We start from the raw sequence: 21,136 nt of genomic DNA on the forward strand, positions 1-21,136 counted from the left end.
GCAATACCATTTGAAAATACTGTTCATAAAAGAGAACCACAAGGCACATTTCTAAATAATTTCTATGTTTTCATATTTTAATTCAAGTAAGTTAGTGAACATGGCTACCATTTCAATATATACCCAAGAAAATGTATTTTTAATTAATTCAAATTTCATGAAAAATTATCTACATGGGAAAAGTTTGATTATCAAACAGATGCTTACAGTTTAATCCATGAAGCAGTAAGGGATTTTAAGATGGAATTTGGAAATAAAGAGAATTATTATTTAAAAGCACAAAACCAAGACAGCTGTAGACAAACATTTTCATTGGTCAGTGTGCATAGGATGTGGCAAGATGGAAGTGAAGAATACCAAGGATCTTGAAGATCAGAAGTGAGTACTTTCAAGCAATTTTTAAAAATGGCCAATGAGCAATCAAAGACTTTTGAGAACAGTAGTAATTCACTGCCTAGAGCTGAGAGAGCATAAAGAGAGCAACACAAAAATGAGTAATTAGTGAGGGAAGAGGGAGATCAGTGCCAGTTCCTTCACAAAGTCAGGTTTCCTTTTAGTACAACAGCAGTTTGCCCCGCAATGTCAACTCTTCCGTCACTGCGCACGGAAATCTTCAGCTCTCCTCCACGGCGGGAACACTGGAAAGCTAAAGAGAAACAAGAACCCACAGTTAAAAAACTACTGTGTATCACAAATGATTTAGAAATCCATGAAAACTCAGGCAAAGGAGGCTTCTGGCTGCAGAAAGCAAGCAGCACCAGGGCAAAGAGTGCACTAGGGACACCCTGGATGAGTTGCCCCCATGGATGAAGGTCAGCTGAGGGCGTTTCCAACCAGACCTCGCCTTTTGAGTCTGACAAAACTGCTACTTAATACAAGCAGAGAGGGGGAGTTTGCTTTGTTGTAGCAAATTAAGTTTCTTCCCTGTATCTAGAAGTCTTGGATTCTCCCTTTGTGGGATACAGTTTTTGGAGGGAAGAAGGAAGAACACCAAGTGTTATCTGCATGAGAATGAATGACTGTTTTGCTGGCACTGAACACCAAAAGTTGATGCTGCATTCAAAGAACATGCCTGGCTAAAGGATAGTAAGTTCACAAAGGCAGTGGGGAAAAGTCTAAAAAGAAACATAGATGCTGCTTCAGCTGTCAGAAACTGACACCAAATTCTTACACAGGATGCATCAGATATTGATTTATAGAATCTTGAAGACATCATTTAATACAACTAGATAAACCTGAAGTAGAAACAGCCTTCTGGTTGTAATTGCTTAGAGAATTAAGCTTTTCTCTGACTGTTGAGCAGTACACAGGTGGGATGATGTTCACCTAGCATGTCTCTAACTCATTTCAGCAGTCTCATTTTAGTTGCATGACTTGACCAGAAAAGTCTGGTTCAGATGGCATTTAGAAAAGGTTTGAGTTTCAAGCAGTGTTGCTTTTGTGAAAGGCTCTAAATGGATGAAGAGGCAATGATGTTCACTCTCCTTACTCAATGAACTTCCAACTGCTCCAGAAGCTGTCCAAAGCCAACAAGCTCTTGGGTAGAGATTGTACTCAGGTCCCAACAGAGCACAGGCTCTCTGATGCCATATATGCTGTATGCTTTAAAACTATTTCTCAGGCACTGCTGCTAAGAAAGCTCTTCTTTGATCAGGAGATTAGATTCTCAGACAAAGCAAGCACTCCAACAGAGTGGAAACATGAGCTCTTTAGAGATTGAGATTGACACTTCCTGTTCTTTTCCATTTATAGAACCATGGGTTGTTTTTAACTCATCAGAACACCATCTATGTACGGAGTAATGCTTCAAGTAGTAATTGAAGTGAATATTTTAGATTCTTAAAAGAGCCAGACCAGCTAAAACTGATCAATTATTATTGCCAGGTGTGGAAACACACCTAAGGCCTTCTACTCCCACATACTGAAATAAAAGAGATCAATTATTTCAACTCTTCAAAGGTTGGTTGGGTTTGGCTTTTTATTCTTTAAATGTCCAAACTCTAGCTCTTTCATGTCAGGATTACTGAGATTGTTTTGATATTGGTCCACTTTATTTTACTTTACTTTTACTGCATTCACACATCAGCTGGTGGCCTTGTACAAACATTATCCTCTTGTTCTGGAGCTCCTTACCAGCCTAGATGGAGCTCAATGACCCCTGCTTAACCAATTTAAGGAATAAAGGATTTTCTTCATAATGTCATCAAAATGACATCAGCTCATGAAGAAATGACACTCTTGTAATAATACTTAAGAAATTCAAATTTTGTTTGAATTTCTCAACTCTACAGAGGAATGCTGAAAGAAACATTTGTTCCTTAGCCCAAGCAAAGATCTCCAAGAGTTTTTTTTATCCTATGAAAAAAGCTGGACAAATCTGGTGACTGATGGAGGGAAGCACCTCTCCTTTGAAGAAATGTAACACTTCTGCATAAATCTGATATTGTCAATCTATGTGTTGAGATTACTTTTACGTAAAAGATGAAAACTGCAATGAAAACTCTTGACTTCCTGAGAATTCAAATTAGCAAAAGCTTAAATACAGGTAGATTCATTGTACCTTAACAAAGCAACTTCTCCTGTCTTTTATATTTTTTTGTTGTTGGTAATGTTGGTGGTAATTTTTGTTTCGTTTCTGTCCCCCAAAAAATAACCCTAAAATTCTACAAACCTGTTCTGTACCAGAAGGAATCAGAGAAGTTAAAGGCAGTAACAAGAAACAGATTTCCCCACAAATAAATACAGTTGTCCCAAGAAAACTGGTATAGCAAGATTGCCCTAGCTTCAACTGAGATAAAAACTGTCGTGGATAAGCCCTTTCTCATCACAATAACTTGGGAAGTCCTCTCTAATTTGTTTGGTTGTATGGAATTCCTTATGCAGGTCTATAAATGTTACCTCAGAAATATGACAACAGTGTGAAGGGCTGGATACACAGACAGCATTCACTAGCAGCTGGGGAAGTCTGTACATCTGAGAGATTGTAATTTGTATACATTGCAGAGACTCCTCAAATGAAAGAAAGGCAAGGACTGACACAAAACCCTGACTGAACAAGCAGCTTAAATTCAAGGACATGGACCCAGCTTCAAGAAAAGATTATGAAGTATTTCACCTTGTAAAAGTACTGGAAAATTCTCTTTGTAGTTGGTGGGAGTGCTTGTTGTTTGAGAATTTAGTCTAAAAAAAGGAGGAAGAGAACCCAAACACAGGAAATTTAGTCTGATGCTTCAGAAGAGCTGCAGCTGACCTCCTAAAGGCCTCAATAGCCAGAGAGATCTGACAATAGATTTCATGTTCCACATTTTTATATTACTTTATTTTTATCTATTTGGGAACTAACACATCCTTCATTCTATGGAAGAAATTCTTCCTTTATTCTTGCAATAAAAAATATTGGATATTACAGAAGACACCACAGAGGTTTCTAAAAAGTCCAAGAATGCTTTGATTTATTAATACTTGCTGATATGGTATGTCCTTGAATGCCAGCTATCTTTTCCAAATCATCTCATTAGCAGTAGAATTTGCTCAGTACTAACTGATACCTCTCAGATATGTAAGGAAAAGTTATTTCTCATAAACATACATCAAATTATCTTGTCCTGTTTAAAACAGTTTTTTATGATTTCTACCACAGAAGATGTTTGAGGACATATAAGCATGAAATATTAATGAAAAAAAAAACAACCCAAACAACACAAACCTATCTTGTGGACTAGAGATAGGACTTTTTTTGTGCTAAACATATTAGAGAAGCTGATTACAGTATCAATTGCCCTGGCTGCTTGAGCAAGTTTCTCTAAAAGCAGAATAGGGACAGTACATACAAAATATATGAAAATGAAAAACAGGTAGAAAGTGTCAATTCTAAGTACAGACAGAATTCCAGCCTATTTGAATACTTGAAGAAGCAGTGTCTATAGATGCTAGGGGGAGTTTCAGTTCCACATTAACATCCAAAAATGTCAAAATCTTCTGAGAAACAGCCAGTCCATAAGGACACATTACCAAATACAGTTTTTCATCTTCAGAAAATATGTTGAGATTTCCCCCCCACCACCCCCCAACATTATTTAAGCTATCACAGATACTGTGTGGTGTAAATGCAAATACAAGGTCTTCTGGACAGAATGTTAAATCTTTCCTCTGGTCCGTGATGGAGAAGGTCCTGTTCATGGTGGATCCTTTAAAGACTTACCATCCTCAAGAAATCCATTCTGAGATTCATTTGACCCAATACAGAAAGGTTGATATTCAGGCTAGCTGCTTGTTTGGGAAAGTGTTTACTTTTATGGACAAAGAACCTTATTAGATCAAGTATCCAACCTCTGCTCTCAACTAATGCAACCAAAGGCTTGTGTGCAGAATTGTCCCTGTCCCCTCTTGGGGAACCAGGAGGGGATGAGGGTATTTTGTATTGCTTCTCTTGTTCTTCTGTTCTCTGGCAAAGAAACAGGAGAAGCAAGGAGTCACCCAGCACCTCCTCAAATAGCACTGTCACATGTTAACAGTTTCACTTGGTTTCTTTCCACCATGTTCTTAAGTTTCTTGCTTAACAAAGATGTGATCTAATAAGCATATCTCATAGATTGAATCAAAACACATAAACATTCCCTGAGGTTCCCCAGCTTCAGGTATGATGAAAGGTCATGAGAACTAAAATCCAAAAGCCAAGATCAAAAACTGACAGCAGAGAGTTATGATCCAGAAACCAACACTTCAAACTCCCTGGGGCATGATGTGTCATGGTGCTGGATAGGAAAGAAAGCAATTTCTCAAAGACTACCTCACACACAAAATATTACATAATATTCTATTCATCTTGAGGAAATGGAAAAGGAGTTATGCTACAGTTTGGATTGCAGTAGTAATACAACCTTTTCTTTTCTAGTGAGTAGATTTACATAAATGGACAGCTTTGCAATAAAACAGTTTCTCTTACCAAGCATTTCCTTCTTCCCCAGCTGCTCTGACCAGTAGCTGCTTAAAACAGCATGAGCAGATCCTTAAAAGAAATTGCAAAACAAAGTAGAGAATTAAATTATAATCATTACTTTACAGAGTAAGCATAGTCAAAATGTAAATATCATAAATCTAGTGCCTTGTGTGTTTAGGGTAAAAAAAAAAACCTAAGAGAACTTAAGGCTTTATAATTTCAATTTATGGTAAAGCAGTATTACTTCCACATCCTCTAGCTTCAAAGGAAACCTTGCTAGGTGAGGGCATTATCATTAGCTACAATTCTCATCTGACTAATAATTAAATGGTCCCTAAGCAAAGAACAGCATCCTGCAGCAATCATCAACACACTGAGTGCAACGTCAGAAGAACAGGCAGGAACACGTCCTGCTGCCCTAAGCATGCAGCCAGCTGAGCTCCCACAAGCCTGAGAACAGCAGCAGTGTCATGAAACTAGGGAAGATCTCAGCTGAAATGCACTGGGAAAAAACCCAAACAAAATCCAAAGCACCACAAAAAAAAGAACACCAACAGAAGAGGATATAAATTTCCACTGCAACACTCATCCAGTAATGAACTAGTCTCTCACTTTTATCTAATTGTAATACTTGAGGGAAAAGATCTGAAAAAGACACAAGAATATCTGGCCTAATGACAGTAAGAAGCTGATTAGATTTTTCTGAATGAGTTGGCCTCAGTCATAAGAGTTTTTAGTTTAATGAGCACTCCTGCTATCCATATAAACCAGTAGTTTATAAGAGACTCTGAAGTACAAAAACAGATTAACAAATTTGAATAAGAACCTTTTAATAGAACTGAAACAAAAGTATGAGCTGCTTTTCATACAAACACATACCTGTAACAGGGTCTTCCAGAACTCCAACCCAAGGCGCAAAATACCTGGAGTAAAAATCATGGCCTTTTCCACTGGAATCTCCCTTAACAGTGAGTATGAGCCCTTTCAGTTTTCCTGTCTTGTCAGCTGACAAAAAGCGTTGTGCACTCACTTTCAAGTTTTCCAACACAGACCTTGAATATAATTATGAAAATTGAATAGCCCACAATTCTTCATTTTACATGAATATAAGTACTGAAAAGAAAAATAAAGCTATAGAATCATTTTCTCTACAATTGAAAACCAGCTCTGAAATATTAGAGGAGACAAGATCCCTAGCATTGTCCTCACAATGGTATTTGACAGAAAAATCACCTTGAACCTAATACACTCTGAATGAGCAGAGAAGAACATCAAGCCACACATTTCCTATTTATCTCTGAAAACAAAGCATCCTGAAATATTAGCCACAAAAAAAATCACCTTGTTTCACATTTTAATCATTGAAAGAATTATTGCCTCACTACAGAATGTACCAAGTGCTCCACCTCCTTTCAGAGCAAGCAAATAACTAAGGTCACTCAGGTCTTCATGGTATTCTAAAGCAGTCTACAACTGGCTAATACCTCCCTACAAAACAGTCTGAAAGAGTGAAATAATAAGTACTCAGCTGAGAATATTTCTTTTTCCCCATTACCCCAGACTTTAACCATTAGTTAGACCAAACTTCAAGTTTGTAATAACAGTAATTTGGCCTGATTGAAGAAGTTATGTTTCAGCAGTATATACCTACATCATACTTGAATTAACAATGAAATTCAGATGAGATTAACAAATGCTTTGGAATAATTTGAATTGGAATTTTCTCTCTAAAGCTACTTATGGTGCTGTTAAGCATGTGTAAGCAGATTACAGTGCAATGGAAGTAAGAATCCCTGGCATTGTGCCAATGTGCCCTGAACTGAAGCAGGACTCCCAACTTCCCGCCAGGTTACTGGATCATCTTTAGGCTCAGATGGATGGGAAAAATGCACCACCATTAGAACTGTTTCCTACACCTCCTTCTCTTGAAGACAGAATTCAGAATGATCTTACTCAGCTTTGCAGCCTCAATAAGCTCACATTAAAAGATAAAATAACTACTTTACACAGAAATTTAAATCAGGGGTTTCCAATCTCCACCTGATTTAAAACTAGATAAAGGAGTCTAGCATGTAAGGAATAAACAGGCAAACTCAGTGTCTGCATTCTTGATTAAAACAATTAAAAGATTGCACTGTACCTATCATAAGTATCACTGAGGCGCACCAAGAGTTTCTTTGTGTCGGGAGAATAACGAACGTCTTGAACAATCATGTCACCAACCGCTGCCTGGTGGGAAATGTAGAGACAGAAAAAAACCCATCACCACTTGAATAGAAAATATTATTCCCTTAGCATTTCTGTAGAGCACATTCCCCGCTAGAAGAGGGTTTATGCAAGGTCTTCCATGCAACCCTCAAGCACAGGCAAGCAAGATAAGCAAATGCACCAAGTGTTTGTATGGATATGGGTGAGTTACAATGTCATGTCAATTTGGGAAGAAATCCAGGACCGAGAGGAGGGCAAGGACACAGACTGTCCTCTTATGCACACAAAAGGCTGAAAATGCCATTGAAATAAATATTGACACTTCAGTCAATGGAAATGGGAGACACAGGTTCAGCTGCAGCACTGTGGAGAATTCCACTCCCTGACCTACTGACTCATTACTGAGAGCTCTGAAGTTTGGTGTTTCCAGTTCAGGAGTATATCAAGCAGTGCCTTATCACCATTTTTTAGCCATTTTAATACATAAAAATAAGCAAAGCTATTATAAATGGTTTTTTTAAGACAATTGATGGATTCTTCTTTTACCTTTATCAATTCTTCTACTTCCTTAAGCTCCTGAAGAAAAATAAAAATACACACACTGTAAAAAATGCAATATATATACATATGCAACTACAGACAGACACATACACTGACATACACATACAAACACATACTTTCCTTGAAAACCTATCGTGAATAAAATTTTGACTAACCTGGGGGTAGGCTGTATAAAGTGGCAAGTCCAGGACAATATGATCTTTCACTTGTCTGGCCTTTAATTCCCCACTCAGTGTCACAAACGTGAGAACTGAGTTTGTATTTTCTAGAGAGAACATTGCAACATTATCAAATTAGAATTTTAATCTAAATTATCATAGCCCTCGGAGTAGCTCAGTATATTCAGAAAAAGTTAGTTATGCAGCTCAAATATATCTAGAGCAACACTGTATTGTAGGCAAAATTTCCAACTAACTCAATAAATCTGCTGAGGCTAATAAACACAGCAATTGTCAGGGAATCATTCCTGCATTTGCCTAGAATGAATGGGAATGTCCTTTTAACAGAAAGAGCAATATTCCCTATTCATCAAATCCTGCTATAACTCTCCCACATGACATTTGCATATTTAGCACTCTTCTTAAACCAGAGTAAAGCAGGGCATGGGAATCAGAGGGCAGGCATCAGACTACAGCCTTGTAACTACAGGGCAGAAGCAAAAGGCAATACCCAGGGTATCTCCACTTGTGTTCTACAGATGTTCTGAATGTCTAATTGCCTTTGTCTTAAAAAATAGAGATGTTAATTAGAACTAAATGTTCTAAAAAACGATAGTAATACATAGGTTGTAAACCTACTTTGTACGTGGAATAACACAGCAGCTGATGCAAGGGTAGCATGACCACAGAGAGGAACTTCACTGGCTGGGGTGAACCATCTGAGCCCAAAGCAGGAGCCTTGAAAAAATAAACTTTATTTAGTGCTATTAAGTGGAAGAAGTCTATATCTTCATTTTATCTCAATATATACAGAGTGATGATGTTTCAGTTAAGCAAAATGCATGTTACAATCAGTTTTGGTCCTAAATACACTTTAGGTACCCATTTCACACTGATTTTTCAGAATAGCTATCCCTTTTGAACCAGGTCAACAACTTTTACACGCTGCACAGATTTTCCTTTGTCCTGAACAGGTCTTATTTAGAAGATAAAGCCTCCATGTCCATGTGTACTATGAAATCCTGCAGAGGCATAGTCATGATCTGTATCACCTGCAGGCCAGGTTACCATTTAGATGGTTTTGTTGGTATAACAGAACCTGTACTGGACTTAGTCAGTTATTATTGGAACACACATATATGATACTTGGTTTCCTTCAACTTTTGCACATGCATTTCAAGTGAATAATTACCACACAAACCCAACTAGAAGTGAAAAATAAAAATAAATCTTTTAAAATCCAAACCAGTCTTGTCATTGCTACTATGAGAAGTTCGTGCATTAATGTCAGTCCCCTCTAATAAAAACAAATAGAACCCAGACAAAACCCTGTGGTGGAAGCCAAGGGCCCCAGCAGGGAAGTGCTGTGAGAGCTGGCCCAGCCCAGCCGTGAGCCTGCTCCGTGCTGCTCATGCACTGCTCCAAGTGGGAACTGTGCCTGGGAGCAGGACATGGAGGAGTCATGCACAGGCCTGAGTGGAGACAAACATGACCCAGAACAGCTGCCTGGACACTGCAGACACACAGCCAGACTTGGACTGAGAGGACATCAAGCACTCCTATAAATTCACACGTCTCTAAAATACCAGAGTTGATTGGTTTGGCTTTCTTTAATTAACATTAAATTAAACATAGTTAAGGTGCAGGCCTGCAGAAACACACGCTGTGTCCAGGAGCCCTCACCAGACCAATTCATGCTCCAGAAGCAGATGGTAAATGACATTCTGATGCTCCTGCTCCACTCCCACCACCCCCCAGCACACACAGTCTCAGGAGCAGCTGAGTGACCAAATTCCTTTGAAAGACCTGTGCAGCCCTGGGGCAGATGTGTGGGTCTGAGCCACAAACTAGCTCATTAGTACCCAAAGCACTACAGTGATAAAGAAGCTGCCATTTCGTATGCTGCTAGATATGGATGACTTGAAAATAAGTGTGTTAAATGTATTGGCAAAGTGCTAACATGAAAAATGAAAAGTACTGTAACTTCTTGCTCCAAGCAATTAGTCTAACCCTAAAATAAATCCCAGTTTATTAACAGGAGCAAGCAATTATAGTTACTACTATCCTTAATTTTTTTTATTACAGAGACTGTATAAAATCCTGCTCCCTGAACAATCCATCAAACAGCAAAGATGATAAACGTGACTCGTTAACCTGGAATCCAAGTCCAGAGCACTGGACGAGCCCCTTGGCTCACACCACCACACAACTGCTGAGTGAGCAGATTCAGCAACCTGATTCAGCTGAAAATTAATCCACAGAGTGACTCTGAATGAATTCTGCATTTGTCTGATGTTTTCTTGTAAGCAGAACCACTAACTTTTGGTAAAGTCGTCTCCAGGTTTCAGTTTTCTGATGAAAGCTGTTTCTGAAAGGTTCATTTCTGCTGCAATTTTTTGGTGCAAATCTTCATCCAGGTCCTAGGGATGACATAACAAATCCAGTCAACAATAGATCAAAAAATGCAGAATCAAACTTTCTGTCAAATACAGACATTTAATTTTCTATTATAATAAAACATAGATTCAGTTGTAATTCAAAATAATCTCTGAGGGTAAAAAAAAACTTTAAGTGGGACAATACACTCCCTTGGCAGGAGCTGAGAAAGGACAAACTGGCAAAAAAAAAAAAAAAAAAACAAAACTGGAACTGCTGGAGCTAACAAAGTGCCTGTAATTTAAGCCAGTGGACATTGAGCCCAAGATACCCAAGCCCCAGGGATTGTATAACGTTCTCCTTGGCACATGCTCCCCTGCTCTTTCCCCACCGTTATGCTGACTGGCCAGGTTTGAGAATCTAGTCTTTAAAATACTGAAACTCAAGCGAAACAAAGGGACTGAAGGGACCTGCTCAGGTTCAGCCTCGGAGAGATAAAAATGTGCCCTTTAAACTTGAATTACTTCCTTCAATAGCTAACCCTTTTCAGCCAATAATGCCATACTACAGCCACAAACTAATAATTGGTAACACTAGAGCTGCACTTGCAGCCTGAATTCTGTACAGTTAAACAACATTCTAACAGGGCAGTTACATTCCCTTTATCCCAGCAAGAGTTCTGTCAATTACTGTAAAGATCCCAGACCAGAACAAAGACCAGTAAAAACGTTATTAAAACAACCTTTTTTTTTTAATAACATGGAACTTTATTGAAATACTGCCATCCTGTGGCACCTCTGAAACAAAGAGAGGACTGGTTTTGCCATTCTTGCATCTCTCCTGATTTTTTCTGTAAAGCATCTGCTGAGACTCTGGGGGGAGCAGAGAACAGCTGTTTTGCACGGCTGCATCACACTTTCTTCATTTTAGAATAAAATGCTGAATTAGGAGCTCAGCTTTAGCTGTCACACTAAAGCCTTTACTCCAGGAACTGCAAAAAATTTAAATGTTTGCATTTCACAAAGTCATCACGCAAGTAAGGTGGTTTCACAGTACCTTGATGTAATAAAGTAAAAGTAATATTAAAAAATGCAATTAGAAGCTCATAATTTTAATGCAGACATCACTTTGAGAATATTTAGATTTTATGTGGCCAAACATAAATCTGAAGGGAGATGTTCCCAGTCATACCTTTGGCTGACCTGATAAGTAGGCAATGCTACATGAGATTTGGACCTAGGAACCTCTAGAAAGGATTCATATTGGCATTACAAGCTGTTGCCACTGGCTACTCTACATATATTTTCGTATTTACAATTTTCATCAGGAGTTAATATACAAACAATACAAAGCCTGTACATTTCTAATCCATCTTAATAATTATTTTTGTTAGGAATTGGTACCAATTAGTACCAACTGTTCAGAACACCCTGATGAGGAGGATAACTACTGTCAACTGCACCAAAACTACCGTGCAACATTGAAGCACTAAAACCCGGCTGCATAAACTCGGCTAAAGCTGAACCCAACACGCTAATGGTCAAAGATTCACGTTGAGGTCTGTACCTACTCTTTTTCTGTCCCGAGAAAGAGCAAAAATTCAAGAAAAAAAGGGAGAAAACCCATACCAAAATCAAACCCCACAGTTTAATCCTTCTACTGATCACTGATTCAGTTTTACAACAGTACTTTTCAGAGTTCATTCTGAATCCTTCTTGACTCTTCAGAACTCTTATTCTGAACTATTCTTGAAGAAATTAAGCCATTTTTCTTAACTCAAAATAAATCCAGTCTGTTCCTTAATAAAATATTTTTAACAGCCCACAAAATATTCCAACGTTGTCTTGTATGACATCGGTTTGATGAAGGGGAAAAAAATAAGAAAAAAGAGCACCGCTGTGCTAATTTCTCTGTATTCTTGTGCCACAGCAAACAAGTCTGGAAAACAGAAGTCTCGAGTAAAGAAAGCAAAGTCTATTGCAGTGCTGAGTGCTCAGTCCAAGCACAGAACGGCAAAAGTCATTGCAGTACCTCAAAAACCAGTTTCTGAGGTGCTGCAGGGTTTTAACTTACATTCTCAAGCAGACAAACTGCCGCAGGATTTCCAGAAAACGGCCGGTTTGTAAACGCATCAACCGTAAAGATTGGGACCTGCATTGCCGTGCGCACCTGCTCGGGCCCCGCCAGGGCTCCCTAAGCGGCTTCCCCCGCCCGGGCAGCGCGGCCCCGCGCTCCCGCCTCGCTGGCAGGCGGGGCCAGCGGCCCAGCCCGTCACTTCCTACCGCCGACAGCACTGACACTCCTTACTACGCTCAGCAGTTTGTTTTTTTTTAATTTTTTTTTTTTTTTAGTTAAAACACGCATTTTAACCTCCCTCGCCCCCAGCCCCCGAGCGCCTCAGCGCGCCCTTTCACCGCGGCGCCCGCCCGGGTGTGCCCCGCACGGCGGGAGGCAGCTCAGCTGAGGAGACGCGGGCAGCACCATCGCGTGCGCCCACACCGGGCAGCCTTCCTCATCCCCGCTCCCTCCCGCAGCTGCGCCGGGGGAGAGGAGCGCGCTGAGGGAGACACACGCTGCGGAGCCCGGCCGGCCGGAGCCGCCGCCAGCGCGGCCGTGAGGCGAGCCCGGGCGGGAGCGCGCCCCAGCCGCGCTGCGGGCCGCGCGCGCTCCCGCTTGGCGCCAAAACCAGCGGCGGCGGCCGCGTGAGCGAGGCCGGAGCGCGCACGCGCCCGGGCGGCCCCTCAGCAGGGGAGGCGGCGAGAGGCACGGGCGGAACGCCCCCCCCCCCCTAACGCGCATGCGCAGTCGCTCCCTTTCGCCTCCCCCCCCCCCCGCTCTCCCCGCGCGAGTCGCGCGTGCGCGGGAGCCGCCCAGGCGGGTGTGAGGCGGCGCGCGGCGCGGGTATCGCGATAGTCGCGCGGCCCGGACGCTCCGCTGCCCGTGGGCGCTGCGCAGGTGAGGGCCCGCCGGACGGCTCGGCAGCGAGCGAGGAGGCGCGTCCTGCCCGGCCAGGGAGGCTGCCGGGGCACGGCCAGGGGTGCGCGAGGGACTCGCGGTGAGCGCAGAGGGCGAGCGGGCCGGGCGGGCGGCGGCGGGGCGCGCCGGGGGGCTCGGCGCGCGCGGGGCGCGGGCGGCGGCGGCGCGGGGCCGGGCTGGGGCCGGGCCGGGCCGGGCGCGCGCGCGGGGGCGGGGGAGGCGGCGCGGAGCCTCGCTCCCGATCGCGGCCGCCATTTTGAGCGGTGCAGGCGAGGGCGGCGGCGGCGCCGGGAGAGCGGCGGGCGCGGGGTGCTGGGGCGGCCGGGGCACACGGGCCGGGCGGCGCAGCGCGGCACCGCGCCTTGGGCTGGAGGTGGGCAGCGGAGTGCGGCGGGGGGCGCGGCGGGAGCGGGGCGGGCGGGCGGCGGGCGCCCCGGGGAGGCGCGGTAAATGGCGGCGGGGAGCAGGCGGGGGTCAGGGCCGCGGCCCGGGGAGGGCGGCGGGAGGCGGGCTCGCGATGGCTCCGCGCCTGAGGAGGCGGCGGCGGCTCCCTTTGTGCCCCCCGCACACGCCCCGGTGGCTCGCACGCGGCCCCGCCGCCCTCGGCTGGGGGCAGACAAAGGAAGGCCTTGTGGCCCCGGCCCCTTCCGCAGCTCTGACGCTTCAAGGGAAAAAAAAACCACAACGAAAGAAACCAACCCCACAAAGCGTTAGGGAGCGGATGTAGAAGGTGCTCGCAGTGAATGCCGAGCCTGCCCACGTGCTGCCCGCCGACCACGCGGTGCTCCCTGCAGCAGCCCCGTGGCGGATTAATGTCCCCTGGCATGTGCTTAGGTGCCCAGCTTCAAATCCAGAACAGAAATACAGCTCATGATCCATCATGTCATCTAAATAAAATCTTAACAGATTTCTTTTTTGGGGCGAGACTTGGGCATGGACAGAAACTCGGAGGGTTTTTTATTTCTGTTTTGTTGGGGTTTTTTTAGGATTTAAATTAAGCAAAAATGGACTGGAGTGGAAAACACAATGGGCCTAATGATACAACCAATGACGGAACGGTGGTACGACTCCGAGGCCTGCCTTTTGGGTGCAGCAAAGAAGAGATTGTGCAGTTTTTCCAAGGTACCTCCAGTATAGTCGAAGTGTAGTGGGTTTCTTTAGAGGCTTTTTGTATCTTTTGCACAATGTTTTGTACGTGTTTAATAGCTGTTAATGGGGTGGATGGGGAGGGATTGTGTTAAATTACTTATCTTAATTAAGATTTATGCCCTGTAAATGAAGCACAGATAACTATAGCTATAGTAGAACGCAAAATGTACCTGATTTTGTCGAGGTGGGAAACATGCCTTGCATATGGGGGTAACCTGAATGTTAGCATTTGGATCAGTTAAATTGCTTGATTGGTAGCTATATTTTCTTCGTGTAACTTAGGGGGTTGCATTTTTGTATAGTCTAAACAGAAAAGAAGTACGGCTAAATTGATAAATGTTTAATGAAAAGATCATGGGCTTGTATTTTTGGGTGATGGGGGAAACAAGGTGGTTTTCTTTTTCGTTGTTGTTGTTTAGATATGCTTTAAGTATTTGCTGCAGATGGGAATGTTTCAGCCTTTAACACTGTTCCCCTTGACGGGGTTATTTGTCCTTGGGTTAAAGGGTTGGAAATCGTGCCAAATGGGATAACATTGACGCTGGACTACCAGGGGAGAAGCACAGGGGAGGCCTTCGTGCAGTTTGCTTCAAAGGAGATAGCAGAAAATGCTCTGGGGAAACACAAGGAAAGAATAGGGCACAGGTGGGGATGGAGAGTTTGGGATGGTGTTAAATCTTTATTTTTTGGGGGTTGTGGGTCAGTAATGCTTTTGGGGGGTTGGGGACCATTGGGGAATTGGCTGTTTTTAAGAATTTTTATAACTGATCCTAAGTTAACTTGGCAAATACAGTAGATTTGGGGGGTGGGGGAGACAGTATTGCACTGGGTAGTTTGCTAAACTCAGAAAACTGTTTCAATCATGCTCGTGTAGGGTAATTTGATAAATGCTGCTATAGCCATTGTTTTTCAACAGTATGTTTCTCATACTGGAAAGATACGTTTTAAGCTTAATTTGTGCAGCTAGAATTTTCACATAGTAATTTTTGCCACTCTAAAGTGGGCTTTTTTTAATACACTTAAGATTCTTACAGTTTTGAGGAGAAGCTTAAGTTGTATGGTATTTCTAGTCACTGCTATTGGCTTGTTTAGCTCTAGAAACGTAGTATGGCCTTTTGTACAATTCAGACTGCTTCTGCCTGTGTTCTTACTGGTACCTTGAAAATCCTCTTTTATTAGATACATTGAAATCTTCAAAAGTAGTAAGAGCGAAATCAGAGGATTCTCTGACATGCCAAGAAGAATGATGGGACAACAGCGACCTGGACCATATGATAGACCATTAGGAGGAAGAGGGGGTTATTATGGAGCTGGGCGTGGAAGTATGTATGACAGAATGCGTCGAGGAGGTGGTGGATATGACGGTGGTATGTTCATCTAATGAACACAGGTTCTCTTGGCAGTTTCGTGTTTCTGACATACTTGTCAAGAAATGAGAAATGGTGGTAGCTCTAATGCCTCTTAGGTTGGATGTATTTATCTGAAAAAAACTTGTAATACATCAAAACACGTGGCTGAGTATTTAAGATGAACACTAATAATAAGGGAGTTATTTTCATTAGAATCAGATCTTTCCATTTGCATGTTTCAGTCTGTGTTACATAAAAAGAAATGTACTTTTGCACCATGTTCAGAAATCCAGGTTTGACAGTCTGCAGAGGCTGTTTGCAGAGTTGAGTGTTGTGTGTGACTGCTGTGTGAGTTCTGAGCAGGAATGTAATGGCTCCTTTCCTTCTCTCCACTGCACAGGATATGGTGGCTTTGATGATTATGGTGGCTATAATAACTATGGCTACGGAAACGACGGCTATGACGACAGAATGAGGGATGGGAGAGGTAAAAGAAATTCAGTTTATCCAAAAAGGTTGTCCTGATACTTGAGTTGCAAGACACACTATTTCCAAGACAGAGATAGCAGCTTCATTCTGCTGTTTGGTAAAGAAGGCTGTTTGAAAAGGGGAGGGGATTGGGGAATTGCAAGAAAAGGTAAATAGATTGCTTAACAGGGCTGCTGGTTTGGGTTGATACATGGGAAGTGGAAACACCATGCATTCACTGGTATAATTAAGTGCTTTCAGAAAAGAGTAGTGATGACTTTTGGCTTTTCATGATCTTAGAGGTGTGTGGGTTTTTTTGGTTTGGGTTTTCCAATAGGCATGGGAGGACATGGCTATGGAGCTGGAGATGCAGGGTCGGGGTTCCATGGTGGCGGTCATTTTGTTCACATGAGAGGGCTGCCTTTCCGAGCCACGGAAAACGATATTGCTAACGTAAGTACCACGGGGAAAGGGCTTCCTCCTGCCAGCAGTGTGCATGTCCTATCTGTCCCAGTCCAAACTCGGGGAGCCTTCTCAAACCAGTCACTGCTACGTCTGCACAAAGTTAACGAGCTTTTCTAAAGCTACCGTCTGAGGTGGGATTACCAGAGCAGTCAGCAAAGCTATATTTAACATTAATCCCTGCACTCTCTGCTCTTTTGTTTCCATAAAAGGTGTATTGCAGAGACAACAGTTGCTGTAATCAGTATCTCCATTTTAAGGCCTTTAGGATTTTTTTAAGCTTACCTGATTTTATGAAAATGACAGAAGGTGTGAAACTTAAATTGCTTAGTTTGCATATTTGTTTGTTGTCCTGAGACTATTTCAGGAGGGGCAGGGTGGGCAGGCTGTGTTGGCTTGGAGAGGACTGTATCCCTCTCCGAAGAGATAAGGGTGGCAGGTAGAGGTGCATCTGCAGGATCTTGGGAATGCATTCTTGTGTCAGTGCAGATGTGGTGTTGTTGGGAAAAAGGTTTTCTTGGAATACAAGGCCTGGTTCAAACATAGCACATCACTGGAGAGAGGCTTTGCCAGTGGCACCTATGTGTTACATATGCAGAGCTCCATTCTTTTGCTTGTTTGCTTTTGTGGGAGGGTTGGTTTGCTTAAGTGGAGGTGTATGCCAGTTTGAGTGTTCCATTTGGAGTAAAGACTGTGACAAGAAGGGCCAAAAGTCAGGCTTAGATCTGGGGCAGTGAGGAAGAGCAGCGTGATTGACAGGCAGCTTCTCTTGAATTCTGTGAATGCATCCTTGCTTTGAGGAATCTGGAAAAGCAGAGCCAAATGAAAACCAACTGATTGTTTTCTTGTCCAGGATGCCATTGCATTTAACTGTTGCTCAGAGCAGTGTGTGTGGGCAGGAGTTGTTTGTAGCTTTGCATTCAAAGAAAGCTCCTCAGGCTCTGTAGCTGCAGCTCTCCAAGCTCTGTAGTAACAATAGGTTGACCTGATGTTAATGTCCCACAACCACTAAGTACTGCTTTAGAAATTAGTAGTTAAATCTGTGTGGTAGGATGATGTGGAATTAAAGTAGTGCACCACTAACCATGGAAATGGAAAAAAAGTACCTGGCTTGAATGAATTCTGCATTAAACATGATTGGTTTTAATTTGCTTTTCCCCTAGTTTTTCTCACCACTGAACCCTATAAGAGTTCACATTGATATTGGAGCAGATGGAAGAGCTACAGGAGAGGCAGATGTGGAGTTTGTAACACACGAGGATGCAGTGGCTGCCATGTCCAAGGATAAGAACCACATGCGTGAGTGTCGTGTTCCTGACTGCCGCTCGGCCAGGTGCTAGCAGGGCTGGGAGCAGCAGCTCCATCCTGAGGTGGTCACAGTTTCCCACGTTTGTGGCCTTTTGTCTGCTGCCTTTAAGGGCCGTGGGGGGTTGCTTTGTACTTCTGCTTCTGGTCTGGAAAACAAAATGCAAACTGAGGCTTTTTGCTTCTTACAGAGCATCGGTATATTGAACTGTTCCTGAATTCTACTGCTGGAGGTGGCTCTGGAATGGGAGGCTATGGCAGAGATGGAATGGGTACGCATCAATTGCACATTTAGTTGATGCCTTGCCAAGACTAGTGAGTCCCAAGCTTGTAATGTTGCACTTTTGGCTTTGCAGATCAAGGTTACGGCTCTGTTGGTAGAATGGGAATGGGTAGCAATTACAGCGGTGGATATGGAACTCCTGATGGCTTGGGGGGATACAGTAAGTACAAGTTCTCTTTCACGTGTCTGGGGGAGTGTGTGAATGACTGTCTTTGATGGGGGGCACTGGGCTGGGAGAATGGACAGAGGGGCACTGCTCTTCTGAAACTCCATCTCTGGGGGCTTTGCACATTGTGCCACTGCAGCAAACACTGGTTAAGAGCAGTGGTGCTGGAGTGTTGTTAGTGTGAGTTGTCACCTTCAGCCATTGTTCTGTATCACCCGTCCCATTTTTTCTTTTTTTAAGGTATGTATGCGTGACCTTGTCAATTGTTTGCAGGTCGTGGCAGTGGAAATAGTGGAGGATACTATGGGCAAGGCAGCATGGGTGGAGGAGGATGGCGTGGGATGTATTGAAGGATAGCCTTGCTTCTGCAGAACATCTTGGAAGAAACAGTCTCTGGTCTACTAGACTTTCTTACAAAATTTAATTTCTTTTGTATTTTAAGAACTTTATAATGACTGAAGGAATGTGTTTTCACAATATTATTTGGTAAGCAACAGATTGTGATGGGAAAATCTGTTTTCTGTAGGTTTTATTTGTTGCATACTCTGACTTTAAATAAATTTTTATATTCAAACCACTGATGTTGATACTTTTTATACTAGTTACTCCTAAGGATGTATTGCATATTCAAGACTACAGTCGGTTTAAAATGTTGTACTATGGTTCCATAAAGGTGGTTGTACTGTAACTCCTATGAACACTGATTCAGTTCTATGTAATCCTGGTCTAGTGAGCAAATTTAAACATTCACTTGTTTAAGGGGAGAAGGGTAGATGAGTAGATTAGTTGATTTGGTAATTACTTTCCTAAGCCCTTTTGGTAAGTTGTATGTAGTAACTGCAGCGCAGCAGAAAGCTGTGGAGGCTCAGTCGTTGTTCCTCCTGCTGCCAGCACCCCCAGCAACTGCACAGCTGTAAAGGAGCAGCACCCCTGTCTGCCTCCACAGCACCCTGCAGCCACATTTATTTCCACCTTGCTGGAGTGGTTGGAGCCTGCATTTCACACAGGGGACCTGCAAGTCTGACTGAAACACGAGCACAGCTTTTAGCTAACGTAGGTCAAGTACTAGTTCATTTGACGCTTTTTACTTAGTATTGTTTTCACAAACACGCTTTTAGGAAGAGTGGGGGATTTGGAAGCAAGTTACTTCTTTTCTTTCTTGAATTTATTGTATTTAAACATGGTTCAGCATTTTCTTTCACTGCACAGAGCTGATTTGTCTGTATTTGTTCAAAGTTTGCCAAGCCATTCTACATAGGAGCTCATTAGAAGCCAAGATCTCTAAAATATCTATAGGCCCAATACTTCTTCAGGAACACACAACCCAAACACGCTGATAAAACTTTTTGTGCATTTGTGACATGTAAGATATGTAAGAAACTTACTGTTTGAAGACACTTAACATACCTGATGTGTAATGGAAAAAGGTATTTATTCTTCTGAGCCAGTGTGATCTCCCAAATTAACTGCTTTGTCCTCAATGCCTCCCTTAAAATGTCAAATGTGATCTTGGGTATTGCAAGTCTGTCACCTGTTTTGCTAGTACTGTGTTATATCTGTAATAAATGTCTTCTTGTGGGAGAGAGGAGAATGGAGTTTATTTCACCAGAGGCTGTGTCCGGGTGTCAAAGGGCGTGGAAGAGCTGAAAAGGGTAACTGGCACAGGAAGTGTTGGCTAGGAAGGGGAGGGAAAAGGAGTTCTTGACCATTTGGACCATTGTGCTCTGCAGAACTAGGGGGCTTTTGGTCTTGCCAGCGAAGCTGAGGTGTTTCCCGAGTGGCAATGGTAGCACCAGAGTTAATTCAATAGCAGAAGTACCTTAGAGTGAGGTGGAGGAAAGGTCGCTTGCAGCAGTCTGTTAGCGCGGGCACAGCAGAGCGAAATCCTGCAGCTCGGCAGCGCCTCCTCGCCTGGGAACAGCTGGGGCTCCATCCTGGGAGGAGCTGACACCGGGCCTGGCCTTTGGGGAGGCTGGGGCTGTGCTTTGGGCAAGCTGCAGCCTGCTCACTTCAGCCCCAGCCAGCACACGCTGTGCGGGACACGAGTCCCTTGTGCCCGCCCGTCCCTTCAGCCGCAGCGAGAGCGCTCAGCTCCGGCCCTCAGCTGCCAGCAGCAGCCTCGACCGGCACGGGAGCCGTTCCCGTGCCCGCTCCCACAGGAGCTCCCGCAGGCCGGGGCAGCTTCCTGGCCCTGCTCCTGCCGGGCAGCACCGGGGCTCCGGAGCAAACACGGCACGGACCTGGCGGAGCCGGGAGGAGCACGAGGAACACGGCATCGACACTGGGGGCTGGTGAACGCCCCCAGCGCAGCAAGGCAGAAGTGGCTTCATTCCCCAAAAGGAATAAAATGCTGCTCTGGTCCTGTCTGACAGTTCCAGGTTCCTGTGGGTACCCCACGGCTCTTCCTGTGCTTGTCTTTGTGCGAGAAGGATTTAGAATTGAGCAGGGTTTTTACAGAAGGACAGAATTGCAGCATTAGTCACAGCAGTGTCCAAAAACCTTAAAAGCAGGCCAGGTATATAATTTGATGCCAAGGGAAATTAAACGATATGGAACATCCAGCATTCATTTTGTTCAAGGCAGAAGTCTTACCTGCAGTCAGTAACAGCAATCTGAATATTACACATTTTTCCTGTGGAAACAGGACAGCAGAGGGGAGGAAAAGATGGCAGTTAAGTAACAAATTAATTCATTGCACGTTACGGAAAGGCACTGTAATCTTGTTTTAAAAGATTG

At 43.5% G+C, this 21,136-nt stretch overlaps 3 protein-coding genes across 8 annotated transcripts in view; 1 reads left to right on the plus strand and 2 right to left on the minus strand.

The window, feature by feature from the left end:
- Positions 1–56: 56 nt before the first annotated feature.
- On the minus strand, positions 57–12,514 carry PBLD (phenazine biosynthesis like protein domain containing). Its single transcript, XM_064429711.1, has 9 exons — positions 12,316–12,514; positions 10,187–10,286; positions 8,506–8,604; positions 7,864–7,973; positions 7,694–7,723; positions 7,080–7,168; positions 5,819–5,991; positions 4,946–5,008; positions 57–646 (listed from the first exon to the last, which is right to left on the minus strand). Exons 1-9 carry the CDS (start codon positions 12,397–12,399, stop codon positions 534–536), a joined length of 861 nt encoding a protein of 286 aa, XP_064285781.1. The 5' UTR covers positions 12,400–12,514; the 3' UTR covers positions 57–533.
- Positions 12,515–13,077: 563 nt separating this feature from the next.
- HNRNPH3 (heterogeneous nuclear ribonucleoprotein H3) lies at positions 13,078–18,974 on the plus strand. 6 transcript variants are annotated; one of them, XM_064429706.1, is made up of 10 exons: positions 13,078–13,197; positions 14,205–14,340; positions 14,874–15,012; positions 15,547–15,734; positions 16,117–16,202; positions 16,509–16,637; positions 17,810–17,945; positions 18,143–18,223; positions 18,308–18,394; positions 18,674–18,974. In XM_064429706.1, the coding sequence occupies exons 2-10, from the start codon at positions 14,223–14,225 to the stop codon at positions 18,748–18,750; spliced, it is 1,041 nt and encodes a 346-aa protein (XP_064285776.1). In that variant the 5' UTR covers positions 13,078–13,197; positions 14,205–14,222; the 3' UTR covers positions 18,751–18,974. The 6 variants fall into 6 exon arrangements, with proteins under 6 accessions (XP_064285776.1, XP_064285778.1, XP_064285774.1 ...); XM_064429708.1 differs by having other exon boundaries at positions 13,105–13,297; positions 15,547–15,689; XM_064429704.1 differs by having other exon boundaries at positions 13,107–13,297.
- Positions 17,825–21,136, minus strand: part of RUFY2 (RUN and FYVE domain containing 2) — a 28,327-nt gene continuing 25,015 nt past the window's right edge. Inside the window, exon 19 of the transcript XR_010366991.1 lies at positions 17,825–21,032. The gene's annotated coding sequence lies outside the window, so the exon portion shown is untranslated. The remainder of the gene's footprint in view (positions 21,033–21,136) is intronic.

Source organism: Passer domesticus, chromosome 8 (assembly GCF_036417665.1).
Source record: "Passer domesticus isolate bPasDom1 chromosome 8, bPasDom1.hap1, whole genome shotgun sequence".
NCBI lineage: Eukaryota > Metazoa > Chordata > Aves > Passeriformes > Passeridae > Passer > Passer domesticus.

Bases quoted from the DNA above. Each gene is read 5' to 3' on its own strand.
- PBLD (XM_064429711.1), bottom strand. From the start codon at position 12,399: ATGCAGGTCCCAATCTTTACGGTTGATGCGTTTACAAACCGGCCGTTT. The intron at 10,287-12,315 runs GTAAGTTAAAAC...TGTCATCCCTAG, and splicing joins CAGTTTGTCTGCTTGAGAAT to GACCTGGATGAAGATTTGCA. The intron at 7,724-7,863 runs GTTAGTCAAAAT...ATTTTTCTTCAG, and splicing joins TTTATACAGCCTACCCCCAG to GAGCTTAAGGAAGTAGAAGA.
- HNRNPH3 (XM_064429706.1), top strand. From the start codon at position 14,223: ATGGACTGGAGTGGAAAACACAATGGGCCTAATGATACAACCAATGAC. The intron at 17,946-18,142 runs GTGAGTGTCGTG...TGCTTCTTACAG, and splicing joins CAAGGATAAGAACCACATGC to AGCATCGGTATATTGAACTG. The intron at 18,395-18,673 runs GTAAGTACAAGT...AATTGTTTGCAG, and splicing joins TGATGGCTTGGGGGGATACA to GTCGTGGCAGTGGAAATAGT.